This window comes from Acomys russatus, chromosome 2, assembly GCF_903995435.1.
Source record: "Acomys russatus chromosome 2, mAcoRus1.1, whole genome shotgun sequence".
Classification (NCBI taxonomy): Eukaryota; Metazoa; Chordata; class Mammalia; order Rodentia; family Muridae; genus Acomys; species Acomys russatus.
In genome coordinates this window covers 23,574,487-23,594,867 of record NC_067138.1, presented here as the reverse complement: position 1 = coordinate 23,594,867, position 20,381 = coordinate 23,574,487, and the positions used below count along the sequence as shown (strand labels likewise).

Genomic DNA, 20,381 nt, shown 5'->3' with positions numbered 1-20,381 from the left:
CAACTTACTGTTTGAGCTCAGCTTCAGTAGCAGGGGCAGCAGTAGTAGTAGTTGTAGCCAGAGCATCCACAAAGCCTTAGAGGAATCAGCGCAATGTGGGTTTTAATAAGATGCCTTTGCCTTCAGGGAACAGTGTTGTGTGTTGTTGTTGTTGTTGTTGTCGTCGTCTAGTTCTGGTCTCTCTTTCTTTAATAGCCAAAAAAAAAAAAAAAAAAAAAAAAAAAAAAAAAAGGGTGGTACAAATTATTCTGTTGACTTTCCCTTATCCTGTAGCTGACCAGAACTGATAATAGATAAGGAGGTTAAAAAGAAAGATAAGAGATGGGCGTGGTGGGGGCACGCCTGTAATCCCAGCACTCAGGGAGGCAGAGTCAGACAGATCTTCATGGGTTCGAGGCCAGCCTGGTCTACAAAGCAAGTCCAGGACAGTCAAGGCTACACAGAGAAACCCTGTCTTGAAAAACAAACAACAAAAAAACAAAAAAACAAAAAAAAAAAAAAAAAACAAAAAAAACAAAAGGAGGAGGGGAGAGAGAGAGAGAGAGAGAAAGAAAGAAAGAAAGAAAGAAAGAAAGAAAGAAGAAAAGAAAAGGGGGGGCTGGAGATGGCTAAGTGGTTAAGAGCACTGGCTGTTCTTCCAAAGGACCCCAGTTCAATTCCCAGTACCCACATGGCAGTTCACAATTGTCTGTAACTCAGGTCAAGGGGATCCAACACCCTCACACAGATATATATGCAGGCAGAACACCAATGTACATAAAATAAAAAGAAATAAATTATTTATAAAAGGAAGGAAGGAAGAAAAGAAAGAGAAGGGCCCAGGAGCTGGCTCAGCAGAACAGTTAGCCATGCAAGCCTGCTGGCCTGAGTTGGATCAGAACTTGCATGAAGGTGGGTCAACTCCACAAAGTTGTGCTCTGACCTCCATATGCATGCTGTGGCATACACAATCATCACGTACACACAGCAGTAATAACTTTTTCATTCTGAAATTTATTGATGGCCCCTTATTGCCCCAGATAACAACTAGCTTTACAGAAGAAGAAAAAAAAAGAAAGAATAGTTTTTAGTATTTTCATACTGGCCTACTTTTGATGTACAACCATAAAATGCAAAAAAAAAAAAAAAAAAAAAAGTATACTGTTAGGTAAGATTTCAAGGAAATTGTGTTTATGTATGTGCACTGCTGGGTTTTATTACCAAAATACAATTATTTAGGTGTATTTTTTTATGCATATTCTGATGCTATTTTCTGTACTTTTAGCTCCCGGACCCTCACCTTCAGGAAAAACAACAGATTACGCCTTCGAGGTAGATTTCATTGCTTCATTCTTTCTATATGGATGACCTGGAAAGTAAACAGACAACCAAAAAAAAAAGCCCTACAATATTTGCTGAAGCATTCGTGTTTCTTTTTAAATCTGTTGTTAGCTGATGTTCCAGTCTCATTTTGATCAGGCACTATGCAGGATTGTGCGTTGGGAAGACAGGGAAATATAGTCAGAAAACAGAAATAATGTTTAAAATAGCACCTTTCATATAGCTGTTAAAATATGACCAACTCTCAAAATTACATGTACTATTTTTCAAGTCTCTCAAAATTTGCCTTAGGCCTTATTTAACAAAGTCAAAGTAATCTTTTGAATCGAGAGTAAAGGAACAACCAATTCTGGTGCAATTTGCCATACTAGTTACACAATTACTTATAATTGTTTAACTTCTTACCCCTCCTTGTTTAGGAATCATAAATTAGGTCACCGGGGGCCATCTGATAGCCCAATCCCATCTGATTGCTGACACTTAAAAAATATAATCTTGGTTAAATCATTTGAGAGTAATAGAGATCCAGGTGTTGGATTTCTTTTTATTTTTAATATTTATTTATTTATTTATTTATTTATTTATTTATTATGTATACAGTATTCTGCCTGCATGTACACCTGCATGCCAGAAGAGGACACCAGGTCTCATTGTGGATAGTTGTGAACCACCATGTGGTTGCTGGGAATTGAACTCAGGACCTCTGGAAGAGCAGCCAGTGCTCTTAACCGCTGAGTTGGCTCTCCAGCACCCCCCCCCCCTTTTTTTTCTTTTCTTTTTTGTTTTGTTTTGTTTTTTGTTTTTTTTTTGTTTTTTTTTTGTTTGTTTTGTTTTGTTTTTCAAGACAGGGTTTCTCTGTGCAGCATTGGCTGTCCTGGACTTGCTTTATAAACCAGGCTGGCCTTGAACTCTCAGCAATCTGCGTGCCTCTTCCTCCCAAGTGCTGGGATTACAGTTGTACATTTTCTGTTAGATTTCTTAAATCTTCATTTTAAAGAATTACTAACCATTTTTTTAAAGAAAGAAAAAAAGGAAATCTAAACATATCATGAATCAAACAGTTTCGTTTTGCTTTGTTCTTTAACTGAAAAGTGGCCTATGTGTATTCATGCAAAAGTGCTGCCTCTGTATATAAATACCAAAGGACCACACATCGATGTTTTAGTCACTTGTTACCAGAGTCCAGCACAAGACCTTCAACAGAGCACTCCTAATGGTGTTGGTGCATGGGAGGTTATATGAATGTGCATAGATGCATACAAGGATGGATGTGTGTAGATGCACATGAGGAGGATGTGTGTAGATGCACATGAGGATGGATGTGTGTAGATGCACATGAGGAGGATGTGTGTAGATGCACATGAGGATGGATGTGTGTAGATGCACATGAGGATGGATGTGTGTAGATGCACATGAGGATGGATGTGTGTAGATGCACATGAGGAGGATGTGTGTAGATGCACATGAGGATGGATGTGTGTAGATGCACATGAGGAGGATGTGTGTAGATGCACATGAGGATGGATGTGTGTAGATGCACATGAGGATGGATGTGTGTAGATGCACATGAGGAGGATTTGTGAGATGCCAGAGGATTGGATGTGTGTAGATGCCACATGAGAGGATGTATTGTAGATCACATGAGGAGGAAGGTTGTAGATGCACTATGAGGAGATTGTGTAGATACACAGAGGATGGATGTTGTGTCGATGCACAGTGAGGATGGATGTGTGTAGATCACTGAGGATGGATGTGTGTATAATGCACATGAGGATGGATGTGTGTAGATGCACATGAGGATGGATGTGTGTAGATGCACATAGGATGGATGTGTGTAGATGCACTGAGGATGGATTGTGTAGATGCACAATGAGGATGGATGTGTGTAGATGCACATGAGGATGGATGTGGTGTAGATGCACATGAGGATGGATGTGTGTAGATGCAACATGAGGAGGATGTGTGTAGATGCACATGAGGAGGATGTGTGTAGATGCACATGAGGAGGATGTGTGTAGATGCACACAAGGACGGAAGTGTGTAGTTGTAAACAAGTATGGATGTGTGTAGATGCACACAAGGATGGAAATGTGTAGTTGCACACAAGAATATAAGTGTATAGATGCACATAATGTAAGTGTATAGATGTACACAAGGATGGATGTATATATTTACACATGAGAATGGATGTGTGTAGATGCACACAAGGATGTAAGTGTATAGATGCACACAAGGATGTAAATTTATAGATGTACACAAGGGCAGATGTGTATAGATGTACACAAGGATGGAGATGTGTAGTTGCACACAAGGGCAGGTATGTGTAAATGCACACAAGGATGGATGTTTATGGATGCACACAAGGGCACATGTTTATAGATGCACACAAGGGCAGATGTGTGTAGATGCACACAAGGGCAGATGTGTGTAGATGCGCACAAGAGCAGATGTGTGTAGACGCACACAAGGGCAGATGTGTATAGATGCGCACAAGGGCAGATGTGTGTAGACGCACACAAGGGCAGATGTGTATAGATGCGCACAAGAGCAGATGTGTGTAGATGCGCACAAAAATGAACAGATGTAAATGCTCACAAGGATGGATGTTTGTAGATGCACGCATTATTAGACATGTGTAGATGCACACAAGGGTTCTATAAATAGGGACAAAACTGCACGATACATATAAATTGGAAAGTAAGAAGTTTGAGAGTTTTAATGTGGGAGTTATGGAAGGCAGACATTTGAAGCTGAAGAAACAAGTGAGAACTTATTTGTGAAAAGACAAATGCAAATTTGTGTTGTGATTGGAGCCAAGGTTTGCTTGAGGAAGAGGGGATGTCAGAAGCTGGGGGACCTAGAATGCCATGCTAAAGAACATGTTATTTATTCTCTAAACACTGCAAAGTCACCTCAAGGTTTTAGAAATACATTGGCCAGCTCTAATACACCTAATTTTTTTATTTTTTTTTCAGATGGCTGTTTCAAATATCAGATATGGAGCAGGGGTTACAAAGGAAGTGGGCATGGCAAGTATTTGAGATATCTGCAATCTCTATGTGTTATGTCTTGTAAACACAAGTGTAAAAGGACCCAATAACCAAGTCCTTTGTTCTTACAGATCATGTTAAGCCTACCCAAAATTGTTAATGTCCTCAAGCCTAACCTTTCAGTTAATTTTTATTGTAGGATCTACAGAATATGGGAGCTAAGAATGTTTGCTTGATGACAGACAAGAACCTCTCCCAGCTCCCTCCTGTACAAATAGTAATGGATTCCCTGTCAAAGAATGGCGTCAGCTTTCAGGTTTATGATGACGTGAGGGTGGAACCTACAGATGGAAGGTAATGTTAATGCTTGTTAGTTCTTAAGCCAAAGCACAAAAAAAAAAAAAAAAAAAAAAAAAAAAAAAAAAAAAGCTGACATTGATAATTAGTCCCAGGCCTTATTTCACAGCATGTCAGTGTTTTGTTTAAATATCACATAATGCTCCTCTGTTTTTCCGTTCTCTAAGCTTCATGGACGCAATTGAATTTGCCAAAAAGGGAGCCTTTGATGCCTATGTTGCTGTGGGTGGGGGCTCCACCATGGACACCTGTAAAGCTGCTAATCTGTATGCATCCAGCCCTCACTCTGAGTTCCTTGACTATGTGAATGCCCCCATTGGGAAGGGGAAGCCGGTGACTGTGCCTCTTAAACCTCTGATCGCAGGTAAGCGCTCTGCTCCTTCACTTTATTTCACAACTAGCATAGAAGGGCCATGCTAGCTAGGAAGTTTTTAATCTACATTTCCAGAACCTCCAATTTGTTCATTTGAAATCAGTGCACATCTAGAGACCAAAACTGACAGCAGCTACCTCTTCATTTGAAAATTCTGACCTGCATCATGGCAGATAGACCATTTGGGTCAGTGGGAGGACGCCTGAAGTTGTAGGCCATGGTGTCACTGTGTGGAGGAGGGACATTTTTTCTTTTTCATTGATATTTGGTGTCCATTGGAAGCCGTCTGCAGAGCTGTCTGCTTTGGATCATTTCCCAGCCAGCGTGGAGTTTGAGGACATTTGCTGTGTTCTTTCAGTGACTCAACCCTTTTGTCCATAGAACGGCTCCCGGCTGACCTATAGTTCCCTGTCTGTGTGACTTGTGGCCAGTATGGACATGTTATTTTGGAAGACATCTGCTCCATGCCTGCCCAGTGCACAAATCCATACCAAAAATAGCTTGAATGTTCCCCAGAGGGACTTGGGGTGTTCTAGTCTTTTCTTCCCTCTCATTTCTACAGCCGTTAGCACACTGCTCACTGAGGTTCTGTTGTTAAAATATACTACCCGGGAATAGGGTACCATCCTCCATTTAACTACTCCCTCTTCTGCCCCTGCTGTACACGGCCATGGTAGGGACTTGAGGAGTCAGAGGCTCATCAACTGCTCTGACATGAATGAGGAGTCAGCAGGGAGCAGCGTAATTGGAGTCTGGCAAATGGAACCCACTGGCGAAACCATGCCGGCATCACACAGAGAGGTGATTAGTAAAGCCTAGAAACTTGTCAGAACTACAAAACCACAGGGCCCAGCAAAAGCAGCTCCTTCCTGTCCCTGCTGCCAAGAGGGAATAAAGATGTCTTTGAGAGACAGGATGTGCAAGCGTCCCTACCAGAGGTGCTGGGTAACTGATCTCTGCCTCTAGAGAGCCAGGTGTCCCAGAGCTCATCACTGCTAATATGGCACAGACTTCCCACACAGGCATGATTAACACACACACGTTAAAACTGACACAGACAGCCGGATGTGGTACCCAGCACTCAGGGAGGCAGAGGTAGGTGGATGGCTGTGAGCCTGGTCTACAAAGTGAGTCGAGGACAGCCAAGGCTACACAGAGAAACTCTGTCTCAGAAAAAAAAAAAAAATTTACACAGACAACATACAATCATATATGTGTGTTACAACAGAGATCCTATATTCAACACAAATTCATGTTAGCGCAGACACAGACAACATATGTATTTGCACAGACACAGATGCATGTGTGTTAAATATGCATACATATTAACCATACATGTATGTTAATTTATCATGTATTCAATATAAATTCACAAACTGCAGTTGTACATATACAAATAACATGCATATTAAACACCCATGTATGTTAACCATGCATACATGCTAATGCAGCTATGTATATGATGTGGGCATGTTAACACAGATATAGAAGCCCAGTAAATGTTAAACATGAAGTTAATACAGACAGATATGATTTATATTAAGCATGAATACCATAATATATGTTAAACATTTTATATATATGTATATATGTGTGTGTACATATATATACTCACACATATATATAAATGCTAGCACAGATACAGATTGCATACATGTATGCTACTGTAGCCACAGACATGCTGATGGGAACAATCACATGTTAATGCATGCATGGATATCACCCACATCCTTAACATATATGTTACACAGATATACATGTCAGACAGGCAGCAAAATCGGTCATACTTCCTCTTCTAACTTTGCCCCTTGTTTCTGGGGTAGAATGAAGTATCTCTGCTAACCTCTGCTCAGATTCCTCCTAATATTAATATTATCTTGTTCAAGTTCCAACTACCTCAGGAACCGGCAGTGAGACTACCGGGGTTGCCATTTTTGACTATGAACATTTGAAAGTAAAAACTGGTAAGAAATTCTCTTCCTCGCCTCTCTATCTCGTTCTGTTGTCTTTGGTGTTGTTAATTAGAACACACATTTTTTTTCTTCTCAAGTATATATGAAAATAGTCTGCTAAGTTTCTTTGAAAATAAATAAGTTACCTGAAAGGTTTATCAAAGTGTCATGAATCTCTTTTTGTACATATTTCTATTTATCTGTATGTTTAACACATACAACTCCATAGTTGAGGCCAGAAGAATGGGCCAGATCGCCTGGAGCTGGAGTCACAGGCAGTACTGAGCCACTTGCCCTGGGTGCTGGGAACCCAACTTCGGTTTGAAGAAGCAGTAATTGTCTTCACCACTGGGCCGTCTTCCCAGCCCCCAATGCCACGAGTCTTAACAGACCATGCTCCTGCCCACATCAGTGGTCAGGTCAATGACACACAGCTGCTCCCTCTCTCTGACGTTTTTTAACATTTTCAATTAATTTTATCCAATCACGATGTTATACAACAACCTGTATACTTTTCAAGGGTCTGTTTGATGGATTTCGGCAAATCAAGATTCTACAATCCCATAACTCTACAGTTGCCCCAGGTTCCATCCCAGCCAATCCTTCCTGGCCCATCCCCAGGTCACTTCTGTTCTACATTCTGCATTCTTGGTCATTTTGGGCCTACCACCGTCTCTTGGACTCTTGGCTGCTGCTGTAGGAATAAGTTTGGCTCTATATACTCCTTCCAGCATCTGGAGCCAAATAAGCTGACATTCGACTATACATTCAGAGTAATTTCTTTGTTTTAAATTGCATGATCCCTTGACCTCCTTAACCACATCAACACCTAAATTCAGCCTTATGACTGGACATGGTAGTGCACGCCTTTAATCTCAGCACTTGGGAAGGCAGAGGCAGGTGGATCTGTGTGAGTTCGAGGACAGCCTGGTCTACAAAGTGAGTCCAGGGCAGCCAAGGCTACACAGAGAAACCCTGTCTCAAAGAACCAAATAAATAAATTTAGCCTTATGGTTTTTTTATCCTTATAGGTCTTGAGAACTCTCTCTCTCTCTCTCTCTCTCTCTCTCTCTCTCTCTGTGTGTGTGTGTGTGTGTGTGTGTGTGTGTGTGTGTGTGTGTGTGTGTGTGTGTGTGTGTGTGTGTGTGTGTGTGTGTGTAGGACCGAACCAGAGCTCTGAGTGATTAAGTGACCTACCTGCCCGCTGTCTCATAGCAAGGCGTAGAACAATGGCCAGTGGTATGCTAGCAAACAGCATTTGGGAATTGAATAAGAATAGCCCTAGTTGGTAGTTCTTGTCAGATTCTGTGTATAAACACTGCCAGCTGGGCCATCGGCATCACTCCTCCAGGCAGCTAAAAGGGCTACATGAACCGGCTCCTGGGATCTGGGGAAGCCAGCACGGCACCACACTGAAAGCACGGGTTCTGGTCCCAAATCTCCTTCCACTGCTTCTTGTGTCACTACATGAAAATGAATCTTTTCTCATACTTTTGTTTTGACTTTTTTTTTTGTCCTAAGATTATTAAGGTTATAATGGTGCCCACATCTTTAATGTATTAAAATGTTCTTTGCCTGTAGGCATTGCTTCACGAGCCATCAAACCCACCCTGGGACTAGTTGACCCCCTACACACTCTCCACATGCCTTGCCAGGTGGTCGCCAACAGTGGCTTCGACGTCCTTTGGTATGTACCGGCCCCTCCTGGGTGGGCTTTCCGGGACTGGGCTGTGAACAGTACTTTGCCTGTATACAGTCCTGATAAGCCTTCACTGGTCAACACTGTCTAGCACCCCTCATATTAGCTGCCCTTGACCCCTAGCTAGGTGAAAATGTCAACGCAGGAAATCCTGCCTCTCTGGCCACACAAACTAGGGAAGGCTTAGGTCTGTACCCAGGGGAAGATCAGTTAAGGGGCTGGTGTCTCTGGGGTGTAGGCCCATGGTGTATGCTCTCAGCACCTCGCGCTATCACCTTTCTTAACCCTGTGTAACGTGAGACTCTCACCGATAGAAAAAGGTTTCCTGTCCTTAGTGACTTGAGCAGGCTCGCAGTAGACTCCTGTGCTTTTGGCTGTGACATGCCAAGATCCCATCTGTATATATACTGCAGGCCCTGTCCCTGAGCGAGGCCATCAGTGACCATCTCCCTGAGGAGCACACAGATTCTTTCCACTTTCAGCAAGTCTCAAACCACCATAGCTCATCCACTGGTACAAGCACATTTTGCTACATTTTTGTATCTTTGAAATAAGACCTTTTTTCCTTTTTTCTTTTTTCTTTTAGGGTAAGGCCTCTCTACATAGCCCTGACTGTCTTGGTACTCACTAGATAGACCAAGCTGGCTTCAAACTCACAAAACCCACCTACTTCTGCCTCCTGAGTGCTGAGGTTAAAGGTGTGTATCACCACTGTCCAGCCATCATAGCATCTGTACATGATATGTAATTTTCATCCCAGCAGTGTGTTTCAAAATAGCACATCTCAGCCGGGCATGGTGACACACGCCTGTAATCCCAGCACTCAGGAGGCAGAGGCAGGCGGACTGCTGTGAGTATGAGGCCAGCCTGGTCTACAAAGAGAGTCTAGGACAGCCAAGGCTACACAGAGAAACCCTGTCTCAAAAAAAAAAAAAATAAACAAACAAAAACAAAGTGCCACATCTTAGCATCACATGTCATGATGCACTTGATGGTGCCTTTCTAAAATGATGGCACTTGAATGACATGGGGCCTTTTCTTAATCATCTTTCACCTTAGTTTCTCTTGCATCCACCATCTCCTAAAGGAGCAAGACTTGCTATAAGCTTTCCTCTTCTCTCGTCATGCCCACACTCAGTCAGCAAAGCGTTTCTTGTGCCACTTGACTCTCTCGCACCTGTTCTGTCTTCTCAAGCTTTAGGAAGCCTCAGCCCTTACTTGGACCACTGCAGTAGCCTCCTTAGGAGTGTCCCCAATTCCATCCCACAGTCTTTCCATCTCTCTCTCACAAGCTTCCGGAAGAGCATGCACACACACGACCCTTGAACACTTGGTCCCTAGCTGGTGGTGCTGCTTCAGAGACCATGCAACCTAGAGGAGGTGGTGCCTGAGTGGTGGAATACATCACTAGGGGAAGACTTTTGGGGGTTACAGCCTGGCTCTGCTTCCTGTCCTGCTGTCTGCTTCCTGATCTGGCCAACACACTAGAAGCTCCACCCTAAGCCCCTGCTGAATTAGCTGAGCATCCACCATGCCTTTCCTTTGCCCATCTTCCCCATGGCACTGTGAGCCTGGTGAGGAAAGGGGCACCTTACTCTAGGCCCTGGCATTGTCCCCAGACCATCTGACTGTCACATCATGGTGGTCACATGAGCCAGGCATGACCACAAGTCTAGATCATTAGTCTGTCTGATACCTGGTCTGTGTTCTTTACTGTGTTCTATTGCCTAGGAAACTGTCTAACTCCATCCCATTCAATGTTATCAGAAATTTGATGACATGTCTCCCAATTGCTTAGAAATAAGGGAAATAAAATTACCCTTCCTAGCTATAAAGTATATAATAACTCTACCTCTAAGGGGATGATGACTCAAGCCCAGACCTCACTTCCTAAAGAGGAAGTGGGCCAGAGGGGAGAGTTCCATACTTGCTTTTTAGCCGCCTTTCTTTCTATCACCGTGACAAAATATCTGAAACAATCATGTTAAAAAGAGGAAAGGTTGGCCGGGCGTGGTGGCACACTCCTTTAATCCCAGCACTCAGGAGGCAGAGACAGGTGAATCACTGTGAGTTCCAGGCCAGCCTAGTCTACAAAGCGAGTCTAGGACAGCCAAGGCTACACAGAGAGACTTTGTCTCAAAAAGCAAACAAAACAAAGCAAAAAAAAAAAAAAAAAAAAAAAGGAAAGGTTGGGACTAGAGAGATGGCTCCGCAGTTAAGAGCACTAGCTGATTTTCCAGAGGATCCAGGTTCAATTCCCAGTACCCACATGGCAGCTCCTCACAACTGTCTGTAATTCTGACACCCTCACACAGACCACACAGTAACAAGAATGCACAAAAAAATATAAAAGTAAATAAATCACTCGAAAAAACTTTTAGTGGAGAAAGGGTTTGTTTTGGCTTGTGGTTTGGGTATGTCCATGGTCACTTGGCTTTATTGCTTTGAGTCTGTGGCAGGAACACATGGCAGCCAGAAAGCAAACAGAGACAAAAAGAGTCTCCCATTATCCCTGTCAATACATCCCCAGTGGCCTAACTTCCCCCTTGCAGCCTCACCTACTAAAAGTTCTACCATTTCTCAGAGGGGCCTCTTTTTTCTTTAGCACATGGACTTTGTGGGATGTTCCAGATCCAACCACTAGTACTGCTCTGTCCTCCCATTGGAAATGATTATTCTTGCACTTCTATAATCCTCAGGGAAAACTATAAAACCTCAGCATCCATCTTCCAACTGCACTTTTTTCTTTAGCTTCTAATGCTTTGTCCGAAAGGTGGCTTTTCTGCCTCTTACCTGAAGAAGAGAGTGAATTCACTATCTAACAGTTGGAGCTATGATCCCTGAAAAACATCACTCATGTTCCACTGAGGTCATTGTGTGTCACTAGCTAGATGTTCCAGTTGCACCTGCAGCTGAGGCACAGGCCAGTGGGTGGAGGCAGCCCTGAAATACTCAAATAGCAATTTTTTTTCAGGTCAAGAATTGAAAATGTACTTATAGAAGAGTAAGCTTTGCAAGAGATGGAGAGAGGCAGTGCTCACTGTGTGTGTGTGTGTGTTAAACATTTCTCTTCAGCCATGCTCTGGAATCCTACACCGCCCTTCCCTACAGCATGCGGAGCCCCTGCCCTTCCAACCCCATCCAACGGCCAGCCTACCAGGGCAGCAACCCAATCAGCGACATCTGGGCAGTCCACGCACTGCGGATTGTTGCTAAGTATCTGAAGAGGTATGTCACCACAAAGAGCAAGAGATGGGGCAGAAACTCATGAGCTGCTCTTAGGTGACAACTGACATGCCTGGTGCTGAAAGGTCTGCTGACCAGATCAGTCACCTGTGACATCTGAAGGGATCTGAGGACAGGCCGGAGGAAAGTTGACCCCTTGGTCCAAAAAGGCAACAGTCTCAGAAAACAACTGAAGTTCCTAATGTATAAAGGATACAGATGAAATGAAAAGAGGTTTGCTCACCAAAGCCCCCAGGTTAGCCAGACGTGGGTACACACCTATAGTTCCATAACTTGGGAGACTGATACAGGAGGCTTGCCATGAGTTTGAGGCCAGTCTGTGCTACCTAGTTAGTATTAGACCAGGCAGAGTTACAAAGCAAGACTTCTTCAAGCTGGCATGAGGGAGATGTCTATGAGACTGGGAAAGATAAGGACCACACAGAAAGATGTTGGCTGTGTCATCTGTACCCCAAAAGGCACACAGAAGCAACCTATTGAGAAAGCTCACATGAATTAAAGTCAAGAAAAATAAAATGTAGACACTTAAGAGACAGAAAGTATAAAAAGATTCCTGGAAGATTTTGAAAGATTTAAGAATACAAATACAATCTGGGTGTCGTGTCACACACTGGAAGTCCTGACTTCTGGGGACTCTGAAGCAGAGCATAGCAATTTGAGACCAGCCAGGGCAATGTAACAAGACTTCATAGCTAAAAACACAAATTTTAATTAAATATTTTATTTATTTGTTTGTTTGTTTTTTGTGAGACAGGGTTTCTCTGTGTAGCCCTGGCTGTCCTGGAACTCACTTTGTAGACCAGGCTGGCCTCAAACTCACAGAGATCCACCTGTCTCTGCCTATCCCCCCCACCCCCCCATCAAGTTCTGGAGTTAAAGGTATGTACCACCACCGCCCATCTTAAATTTTTTCTTTGTTGTTTTGTTTTTTGAGACAAAGGTTTCTTTTATTTTTTATTTTTATTTTCTGTGCATTAGTGTTTTGCCTCCATGTATATCTGTGTGAGGGTGTTGCAGATCCCCTGCAAGTGGCGTTGAAGACAGTTGTGAGCTGCCATGTGGTTGCTGGGAATTGAAGCCGGATCCCCTGGAAAAGCAGCCAGTGCTCTTAACCTCTCAGCCATCTCTCTAGCAAAATATTTTAAAAGTTGATTAATCTTTAAATATTTTAAAGAATACAAATATATAAGTATCCATATTTACAGCCATTATTTATGTGAGAATCAATGGGAACTGAGTCCTGAAACAGCAAAACCATACAGTTCCATTCGGATCAGTGTCACGAAGAGAAAGCTGGCTAAGCTGGCTGGCTTGGCCTGCAGGTAGCCTGGGGAGACAGGGCTCTGGGTGCCTTCTGAGAACATGTTCCCTCTCAGCCCATTCACACACGTCAGGGTGACTGACACATGAAGAAGAGCAAAGCCCAGCTCCCTATAGCACCACTCACGGTGCAAGGTCAGGGCTTTGCTTCCCGGGCACCGTCCTATCAGTAAGCGGCTGACAGAGGACCTATTCTGCCCTTGGTGAAACCGCTGGTGAGAAAAACATGCTTGCCTTCAGTTCCCACTGGGAAGACAAGGAGTTGTTTGAGCAGCCTGCCTAATTTTTCTTCCTACTGAGTGACATTCCCCCTCCTCGCCTTTCCCTAAGGCAGATCTTTATTCAGAAGGAAATGCCAATGTTGGTGTGTTGCTACGTATTTATTTATATAATTCACAGGGCTGTCAATTATCCTGATGATCTGGAAGCAAGGTCTAGTATGCACCTGGCAAGTGCTTTTGCTGGCATTGGCTTTGGAAATGCTGGTGTTCATCTGTGGTGAGTGAGTGTGTAATATATTTTCTTAACTCAAACTACTGCCTCTAAATTTACATATATATATGTATATATATATATATATATATATATATATATATATATATATATATATATATATATATATATATATATATATATATATTTAAGGACAAGTGGAAAATTTTAAATATGTTATACAAAGAAGGGATCTAAGATTCCCCAAACATTTTCTTAATTGGAATTCAGTTTATTAGGTCATGGATTTTTTTTAATGGATTTCTTATAACAGCTTTAAAAATGCAATTTCTATATATACCATACAGTCTGATCATTTAAAATACATATAACTCAATGGCTTTTACTCTATGCATGAAGTCCTACAACCATTAGTTTTAGAACATTTTATTACTCCTGTTTTTAAAAAAAAAAAATCCCACATTCTCAGTTACTGCTCACCTCTCCCTCAATGCTTAGAAGCCACAGAACAACTTTCCATCTCTTTGGAATTCTCCATTTTGGGCGTGTCATGGACATGAAATCACATGGTCCTCTGTGTCTGCCGTGTTTTATTTAGACGCTGTTGATGCTTCATGGTCACTCATGTGTGAGCACTTCACTTCTTTTTACTGCCAAGTAATGTTCTTGCGTTTGGAGAAACCACATTTTATTTGACCTGATACCGGTTGGTGGACATTCGTTGTTATAAATCATGTCCTGTTACATGTTTTTGTGGACACTTTTTTTTTTTTTTAATTTCCCTTACTTGATACAAATTAATGGAACTTCTGGATCTGTGGTAATTTTGTATTAATTTTTTTTAGAAACCATCACTCCTTTAGGGCTTACACCATTTTTCACTCACACCAGCATTAGATGAGGGTTATTATGATTTGTAATGTAAACTCTCACATGCAGGATCTTTCCTTGATCGCTCACACACAAAAGAGAAAGGGAACAAATCAGAACTTGGTAATAGTCCGAAGTCAGTCTTTGACTGAACCTTTATTGAAATAGAGCCTTAAGGCAGAAAAAAAAAAAAGAAAGAAAGAAAGAAAGAAAGAAAAGAAAGCACTGAGCCATAAGAGGAAGGCTTCGCTGGCATGCAAGACAGTGGTGAGTGGCAAGCTCTGCAGCAAGGGAGCATGAATTTATTATACCAAAGCAAGTAAGTGAGATGTACTAGAGCCCAAAATGTTTAGGCCCCTTGGCCCACTATTTCACTGTTAGGAGTCTAGCCTATATAAATACTCATGGTGTGTGCAATAGGTTTCCTTATAAAGAAGTTCACTTAAGTGTAATTTATAATTGAAAATTTTGGATGCCTGTTTGATTTCCAATAGTTATTACTCAACTAATACATATCACTTGAAGAATAAAGTAAAGTCATTAAGAATAATATTTAAGGCAAATTTATATAGGGATGTATTCGTAAAGGATATTCTATAACACCAGGCACAGTAGGTCACACTTGTAACCCCAGCACTTATGAGGTGGAGGCCGGAGGATCAAGAGTTTAAGGTCATCCCAAGCACATAGCCATGTTGAGACGAGCCTGGCCTACATGAGACTCAGTCTTAAAACAAACAGAAAGAATGTTAGGCTACAAAAGCAATGAGAGATGGCTCAGCAGTTTAGAGATCAACATCTGCTCTTCCAAATGACCCAGGTTCAATTTTCAGCACCCATGTGGCAGTCTACTGCCCTCTATAGCTCCAATTCCAGGTGGTCAAATGCCCTTTGCTGGCCTCCATGGGCACTGCAGGCACGGAGTACACAGACATAGATCCAGGCAAAACATGCAAACACATGAAATGAGAAAGGAAGAAAAAAATCTAGAAACTACATGTTCATATGATAATAAATTAAATATATGTATACAATGGCTAGAAGGAAAGGGAATATGAATAATTTTATGTTGTACAAGAAACATAAACAACTATTAAAAACAAAGTTTTTAAGTGTTGCTGTAAAAGTGCCCTTGAAAGCTACATGAACCCTAACACTTCTTGAAAGCATACTAAGCAAGAATTTTCTGATTCCAAGAAAGGTAAAGTCCGTTTTAAAGGATCCAGTAACTCAAAGAAGCAGTAGCTCCCATGCAAGATGTCTGAGAATAGGGGCTAGAGAGATGGCTCAGTGGTTAAGAGCACTGTCTGTTCTTCCAGATGTCCTGAGTTCAATTCCCAACCACCACAAAGAGGCTCATAATCATCTATAATGAGATGTGGTGCCCTCATCTGACATGCAGGCATACATGCAGGCAGAACACTATATATGTGACAAATAAATAAATCTCTTTTTTTAAAAGATGTCTGAGAACTTTTGGATAAATACTTGTATAATTCATCAAAAATACTTGTCATGAAATCTTTTGCAGTCCTCCAGTAGTCCATATTAAAAGGATGAAACCATTTTGCTCATGTTAAGCATTTCATTTTTATGATATCAATTGTGAATATTATACATTAACTTGTTCCAATATTTATATTCTGGACTATCTATTAAACTACAGTGTTTTCCTATTTGTTCCCTAAAAGTTCAAAAGGATATAAAGTTTCTGTTTCCTGGTAAAAGCAAGACCCACTGTGGGCTGGAGAGTGGTTGGCTCAACCGGTAGAGTGCTTTCTGGGGCAAGCATGAGGACCGGAGTTCGGATCCTAGCACTCACCTAAAAATCTGAAGCTGAGCACGGCCACAACTACCTATAACCCCGGCACGATGAGATGCAGAGTCTCCGGGGCTTGATGCTGCCAGCCTAGCCCTAGATTCAAACCCTGTCTCAAGGGAATAAAGAAAGGAAAGAATAGTAGAGCAGGCCACCCAATGTCTTCTTCTGCCCCGGGCTTGCGCACAGACTTGCAAAGGTTAAAAAGCAGGAAAAGAAAAGTCAGTTAAATAGAACTGATTAGCTTCTCAGACTAGACTAGTCCTTCGTTATTCAGCACCATTAACACACAACATTTGACACAGTCCGCCGACTGTTTGCAGAGCGTGTCAGGAGTGGATCCTGCTTGCATATTATCCGATGTGTACAACTCTTTGATCGCTGGAGTCTGATCGTTTCAGCGGTTTTGTTAATGGCCTCAGTAATCTTGGAGAGCGTCACAGTATATCTCTGCACCCAAGAAACACATCATGTAGAGCTCTGTGAGGTGCACACACAATACAGTCCAGAGATGTGAGGGGCACTCCTGTAACAACGTCTGTGTTATTGAATTCTGACAGCTGTGTGTGGACAACAGATTCTTTTTTTCTTTTCCAGCCATGGCATGTCTTACCCAATTTCAGGTTTAGTGAAGACATATAAGGCCAAGGAATACAATGTGGATCACCCTTTGGTGGTAAATATATATATATATATTTAATAATAAATTACTCAACTAAATCTTATAATTGTCACTATTTCTATAAGTATATCTGTCAGTGGGGGTGGGGCTGGGGAGTGAACTGGGAAGAACCCTGCCACTAAGGTGCACCCAGCCCACACTGCTCAGAGCACTCTCCTGTCGTGGCTAGAGACTTGACGAGGAACAGCTGCTCTGTCCATCTCTCCTCAGCCCCATGGCCTTTCTGTGGTGCTCACATCTCCAGCAGTGTTCACCTTCACAGCCCAGATGTTTCCGGAGCGGCACCTGGAGACAGCAGAAATACTAGGTATAAACCATCACTTACAAATCTGTGGCCCTCCAAGGTGGACCGTTTCCCGGGAATACTAACAAAAGTTGTCACTGTGGAGTAGCTCAGTGCTAAAACGTCAGTGACTTGTCTAAAACCCCAGACAGCACCTAAACAGTTTTAGGCTTCTAAGGATTCTGCAATGAAATGGGACCCTAATATTGCTTCTATTAAGTATGTCTTGGTGCTATTTGTTCTTGGATCACCTCTATAAAAAAAAAAAAAAAGTACCGCTTGGCACACAAATAATGGCCTCACTGAGTTTTGCTCTGCAGAGCCACTGATAAAAGGAATCAAGAAAGCAGTAGTAACCTCCCAATCACAGAGTCGCTAAACAAGAAACAAAAGCAATTCTGAATGAGCAAGCTGTTTGCCACCCTGTAACCTCTCCAATTAGATGTCACTGTGCCTTTCGACTCTTACAGAAAATAAAATTATATTCTGGATAGCCGTAGTAGGAGGTTTAAAAAAAAACAACTTACTGTGTTTCTGAAACAAGAACTCTTTTTTTTTTTTTTCAGGTGACTTGGAGAACTTGATTAACTTGTAAAACATCCTATTCCCTTACTTACTTGCGTTGAGGGCGGGAAAAGAAAGGCAGTAATGAAAACTCGATTCTTCATTGTGCTCTCGTAGCTTGTAGCTTGAGCCGTTGGAACGATTATCCCCAAGGAGGCAGGCAGGACTGACCACAGACATCCTCCCACAGGGCTGCGCCCGGGCCGCCCCTCGCACACCAGCCCTTTGTGTGCCCCAGGGCCTCCAGGTGCTGTGCTGTGAATGTTAATGTCAGAAGCCCAGGACCTCAAGCCAAACCTAGGCTTCAGTTTGCAGTTGTGCCCTATGAACACACTGACTCGATACTAGGGGCCTGTGTCCTTTTCCCTTTAGGGAGGGGAATGTGGCCATGCTGGGGCAAAGGTCTGGCCTTTGTAAATAAGCAGATGGTAAAAATTAGAGGGGAGAGGGGCCCAAAACTGTAGGCTAGATCTACTATAAATGGCAAAAAAAAAAAAAAATCTTAGTGAATTTACAGGGCATACTCCAGGCAGATCCTCTGTTATAAAAAACTGTGAGAAGAACTCAGCGTTTTCTTCTTAATTGCTTAAGAATTTCAGTGCTGTCCTATATTGCCAGTTAAATATATTGATTCTCTATGAAATCTTAGGTTTTTTTTTTTTTTCTTGGCTAGACCAGTTCTTTTTTTTTTTTTTTTTTTTTTTTTTTTTTTTTTTTTTTTCCTATCCTCTTTTTTTTTTTTTTTTTTTCCCTAAAAATACTTCATAGGAAAGCCTAGAAGTTTGTGCAGTGTGTTCAATGGCAGCTATCCCAGGATCAGAAAGCCGTAACCCCTATCCTGTGTCACGCCTCTCACCTAATCTGCTCTTAGCTGCTGCTGGGTATGGCAGACCGATCTTTCCAGGCCCGGTTTACCTTTCATCTTGTTGCTCTCCACCTGGCCTGTATCTGCTTCTGTTTACCTTTTCCTGGAACTAAAGCAGCAGCTCTGACCCTCACAGAGGGAAGAGGCTTAGATCTGATTTATGGCATGCTGCAGTGAAAGGGGGTGGGCAGCTTCCCTCCCTTGTAGGCATTTTGTTTATAGGACCTCCAATGCTACCTCCGCTTGCAGAATGCCAGCCTTGTGGGCAGCTCACGTGGTCCACTTAGATGGGCGATGGGTGGGGGCTAAGGAAGGGTGGGAAAACCTGGTTCCTTCCCCTGGGAATTTGCCCACTGCTCTGCCTAAGAACAGAACCCAGTGCCTTTTCCAGACTGGCATCTCTGTTATTGTTTATGCTTTGAATCATGAAACTTCTGTCCTTACAAATCTTCAAACCCTGGCAACCACCTTTGTATCATTATGTCCACAGGGAGTAGTATTCCCTGAGTCTGGTGTTCTTGGTCCTGCCCAGCTGCAATGCCCTGTCCTTTGGCAACATAGACCAAAAACTTTTTTTAAGATATAAAGAGGAAACCTTTCTTTCCCCAGTCACACATAACAGAGTTTTGTCCTTTTATTTTCTTCCTTTTTTTGGTGGTCAATGTATGGCATTTGTAGTTCTATGTCCTTACCTAAGGCTGTTTACAAAAGCCTTGTGTTTTTCTGTGCTGCTGTTAAAAAAGACATTGAACGTGCACACCTCTAGCTGTCAATAAATGCTAAGCCCTGAAAGCCATATAAGCTCTGCCCCCTAAAAATGCGTCATCTCTTCATCCTGGCACAAGCCATCTTTCCTGCCTTCTCTCTCTGCTCAGCACCTCCTTTCTTGGCTTTGTCACTCTACTCCCCACCACAAAAGTGGGTGGGGGACGGGGAGGAACCAGAGTCCCCAGTCAACTCGTCTTAAAGAGCTGTTGGTTCTTCAGCCTGACTTTGCCAGTGTGTCATGCGTGGGCATGACCACTGATTACAGAAACATCTCAGGGAATTCTAGTGGTGCCTTGGACCTCAGTGTTTGGAGGTGGCATCATGTACAAATTACATACGCAGCTGGTATCATAACTGAGCTACACCTGGAAGCTACATCTCTCTCTTGCTATGGTCTGAACTTGTCTTCCAGGAGCTGATATCCGCACTGCCAGGATCCAAGATGCTGGGCCTGTGTTGGCAGATACCCTCCGAAAATTCCTATTTGACCTAAATGTTGATGATGGTCTCTCGGCCCTTGGCTACTCCAAGGATGACATCCCTTCACTGGTGAAAGGAACACTGCCCCAGGTAAGAGTCACACCACGACCTTCATGCTTGCCAAGCCCAAGAGCCAGAGGGGACCACAATCAGGTCTCCTCGTGACCTTGCAGCACCCCTCACCGCCAGTAGAGAACCCACAGTGAAAAACTAGCCTGGCCCCTGTGCTTTTATGATGGTCCATAAATTGTGGCAAAACTAAAAGGATCCTTTATGAAAATCCGAGGTGCAAACTGCCAAACTGACATGAGCTATGGAAGCCTCTGCCTTCCCCACATTG

General features: G+C 42.7%; 1 protein-coding gene across 3 annotated transcripts in view; it reads left to right on the top strand.

Moving 5' to 3' along the window:
• Adhfe1 (alcohol dehydrogenase iron containing 1) overlaps positions 1-20,381 on the top strand; it is a 33,827-nt gene that overhangs the window by 5,841 nt on the left and 7,605 nt on the right. For 2 of the 3 annotated variants that reach the window (XM_051159339.1, XM_051159324.1), the window contains exons 3-13: positions 1,265-1,311; positions 4,296-4,349; positions 4,510-4,664; positions 4,835-5,031; positions 6,927-7,004; positions 8,574-8,679; positions 11,767-11,919; positions 13,657-13,755; positions 16,997-17,075; positions 17,292-17,388; positions 19,974-20,131. In XM_051159339.1, the coding sequence (XP_051015296.1) occupies positions 4,296-4,349; positions 4,510-4,664; positions 4,835-5,031; positions 6,927-7,004; positions 8,574-8,679; positions 11,767-11,919; positions 13,657-13,755; positions 16,997-17,075; positions 17,292-17,388; positions 19,974-20,131 (1,176 nt within the window). In that variant the 5' untranslated portion in view covers positions 1,265-1,311. The remainder of the gene's footprint in view (positions 1-1,264; positions 1,312-4,295; positions 4,350-4,509; positions 4,665-4,834; positions 5,032-6,926; positions 7,005-8,573; positions 8,680-11,766; positions 11,920-13,656; positions 13,756-16,996; positions 17,076-17,291; positions 17,389-19,973; positions 20,132-20,381) is intronic. The other variant, XM_051159332.1, reaches the window with a different exon arrangement.